Below are 3,235 nucleotides of genomic sequence, written 5' to 3'. Positions count from 1 at the left end.
TACAATTCGAAATTTTGAATAGGAAATGCAGTTTATCAATCTAGTTGCATCCAATTGAATTTAAAATTGAATCCAATTGAATCCAAAAAAAGTTTTCGCTTTTAAAATACAAATTCGAATAGACAAAATGTCTAATCCATTTTATTTCATTCTCGGATGCTGGGTGTGTACTGCCAAGGATTTACTATCATATCATCTATTAATATTAGTATTTTTCTTACTTAACGTTCTTAATTTGAATACGACAAATTTCTTATAATTTTAGGAAACAATTGATGACAATTTAAAATATGTTTAGCTGTAACCTGAATAAAGATAGATATTAAATAACTTTTCCAGTTAATGTTTATAGTACCGAAATATTTAGTGTAATGTCTGAATATCTGTTCTAGCAAAATAAATAGCTGAAATGTTTTTGTATTAACATAATACAATGATTCTTTTGAATAACATTTAAGTTGTACCAATTTTGTGAAGGAATAGCATATTGGTGTTTTTGATGCTACAGATTTTACGCAGTTGTCGCATGTTCTACATATTCTTATAATAGATCTTATAATATATCCAGCGATATTATATAAAGAATTTAATTGAAGCATTGTTAAATTTTTGGTCGAATTCTTATTAAAAGGTGGAATGTGAACAATATTTTCTGAATTATTATTCGAGTCCATAATACGTCCTGTATTATTTCTTTGTCCTGATAAATACTCAAAAAAACCTGGTAAATATTCTTGTTCGTCATAATCATAATTACTGTTGTCAATGTGATTCAGATGCATGGCAATAGAAATTAATTTTAAGTTGTTTGTAAATTGTAACGCATCTGGTACAACGTTTTTTTGTCTTACTTGTGAAAAGAAGTTCTCAAGACAATCTTGATTAAATCGAGATGTCAAGACATAATTAAAATTTTTAGAACTAATTAAATACTCAGTTAAGTCTAATACTGATTTAGTACTAATTATATATATAACATCTCTTTGAACAGGTTTAAATTCTCCTTTACCAATTTTTAAGTTAGTAAAAATATGAATAACGTTCTTTAAAAAAGTAATTTTTCATTATATTCATTTATATTTTTTTTCCAAGGGCTAATTTACAATATCTTGATGCCATAAGTGAGAACCATTTACATACAATCCTGACAAACCAGGCGGTAGTAATAAAATCTGGTTTATTATTTTCACTTGCTAATAATTCAAGTGAGCTACTCACATTGTTTGAAAAAACATGTTTAGCTTTGCTTACTTTCATTTTGTTGAAATTATTACAATGAATATCATCCATCTTTAGTTTAGGAATTAATAAAAGTTTAGATTTATTTTGAATATTTATTAGTTCACAAAAATGTTGCAATTCTATTTTATCTGAAGGTAAATTATACTTCATAACAATTTCATCAGAAATAAATATCGTTTCATTATTAACTAATGCCTGTTTTAAGTTTTTTAAAATATGTGGTGGATCTGCGATAACATATAAACATCGGTTTCTATCGCATGGATGTGTGACATAATTACTTATTTTAGTATATCTTTCCGTACTTATACCCAGCAACTTCCACAATCCCACATTACCAGGACCCATATCTGATGTAAGAAAATTTACATGGAAGCCTATTTGTTCCGCTTTAGTAATTATCTGGAAGATAATATCTTTTAAAATTGCGCTATTAAACCTATTACCAGTAAAATGATAGCCCACTACATGCTTCCATCTGTTATTAATACCGACAAGCATAAAAACAAGTGCATGCGTTGCTCTACCTTTTTCGTTAGGAACTGTTATGTTTCCACTTAATGACCCCGTTGAAGAATCGTAACGAATTTTTTGTATACTCGCCATCTCATCGAATACTAAACCGCATTCCAAATCCGCTTCGTTTTCAAAACAAGTTTTCTTATTTTGTAAAAATTCAAATAATGTATTTGAAATTCCACGCTCAAATTTAATATCCTCTAGTTTTCGTCTTAATGTCCGCAAACTTGGAAATGGATATCCTTGATTAATGAGTGCTTTATAGCCATTATTTCCACAAAGAAATTTTAGTCTCAGTGCACGATGAATTGTTTTATTGGACCAATATTTAAAACGCTTCTTTGTATGCAAATATTGGATCTGATCTTCAGTGAAAACTGATTTTAGAGCTGTTTTATATTTATCAGTATTCATCTTAGTTTCCAATGATTGTATTCTTTTTCTCATCACTTTTATTTGTCTTCTCATGTTTATCATTCGTAGATGTTTTTTAAAATCTTTTGCCAAGTGTTTATGTTCACATTGTATTTCATCGTCTTTATTTTTTCCTGAATAAGTTATAGGTAAAGACTCATCATCACGAGTATTCGTAATTATCTGCAAAATATATTAGATAATACAAAATATATTAGATAATACTAAAAAAAATTCTGTTATCAAATAACAATAATTTTATGATAATGTTTAAGAGTTAATGTCACGAATTGAGGAAAGTTTCGCAAAATTTAATTTTGAAATTTGTGATTGTGACATAACATGTTACATAGGTAATGTTACTAATTTAAAACTAACTTCACATTCCACTTCTTGCTTTTCATTATAAACTGTTGCAAGATTTTCACACTGTTTTTGATCTTCTTGATTTTCTCTTCTATCTGTTATAGATAAAGATTGAGGAATATTCATTATTATCTAAAAAATATATAACACATTAAAAATACATTAAAATCTCAATGTAGTGTTAGTAATTTAATAATTTACATTCCACATCTAGATTTTTATATCATTGCTTACATTGTTAACTTTTGTCAATATTTCATCGTTTACACTTTCTGTTGATATTTTCTTTTTGAGAAAAAAACCGAAAATAGTAGGAACTGCATTTGGTTTCAATTTTTTCATACCATCTGCTCTTTGCTCCCACATATCTGGTGCAAAATGCATCTGTATAACATAAAAAAAAAACCGAAAATGAATTGAATTATAATTTTTATGAGAGAGACATGATTATTTATAATATATAAAAAATACCAAAAAATTATGAAACTAATAAGAGAACAGGGCTACGAGCCATAGATTCATTAAAATCTTCAATTTTATTTATTCTAATATATTGCGAAGAATATCACGTAATGTTGGCGTTTCGTCCCGGCTTCCAATACTGGACTCATCAGTAAGGTATTGTAATGGAAGCCTACCTTAGACGCCGGTGTAAGTTATTAAATCGAGATTCTATATAAAGAGATATACGCGT

At 27.7% G+C, this 3,235-nt stretch overlaps 1 protein-coding gene across 1 annotated transcript; it reads right to left on the bottom strand.

Moving 5' to 3' along the window:
- Positions 1-1,440: 1,440 nt before the first annotated feature.
- On the bottom strand, positions 1,441-2,907 carry LOC108777667 (uncharacterized). The gene is made up of 4 exons (XM_018544611.1): positions 2,776-2,907; positions 2,554-2,673; positions 1,770-2,358; positions 1,441-1,644 (listed from the first exon to the last, which is right to left on the bottom strand). The coding sequence occupies exons 1-4, from the start codon at positions 2,905-2,907 to the stop codon at positions 1,634-1,636; spliced, it is 852 nt and encodes a 283-aa protein (XP_018400113.1). The 3' UTR covers positions 1,441-1,633.
- Positions 2,908-3,235: the final 328 nt, after the last annotated feature.

This window comes from Cyphomyrmex costatus, unplaced genomic scaffold, assembly GCF_001594065.2.
Source record: "Cyphomyrmex costatus isolate MS0001 unplaced genomic scaffold, Ccosl1.0 scaffold455, whole genome shotgun sequence".
Lineage (NCBI taxonomy): Eukaryota > Metazoa > Arthropoda > Insecta > Hymenoptera > Formicidae > Cyphomyrmex > Cyphomyrmex costatus.
Note: the sequence above shows the minus strand (reverse complement) of the source record. Positions and strands in the feature narration are given on the sequence as shown.

Excerpts from the sequence above, each read along its gene's own strand:
- LOC108777667 (XM_018544611.1), bottom strand. The coding sequence starts at position 2,907 with ATGTGGGAGCAAAGAGCAGATGGTATGAAAAAATTGAAACCAAATGCA. Across the intron at positions 2,674-2,775 it reads TATTGACAAAAGTTAACAAT|ATAATAATGAATATTCCTCA; the intron begins GTAAGCAATGAT and ends TATATTTTTTAG. Across the intron at positions 2,359-2,553 it reads AGCAAGAAGTGGAATGTGAA|ATAATTACGAATACTCGTGA; the intron begins GTTAGTTTTAAA and ends TATATTTTGCAG.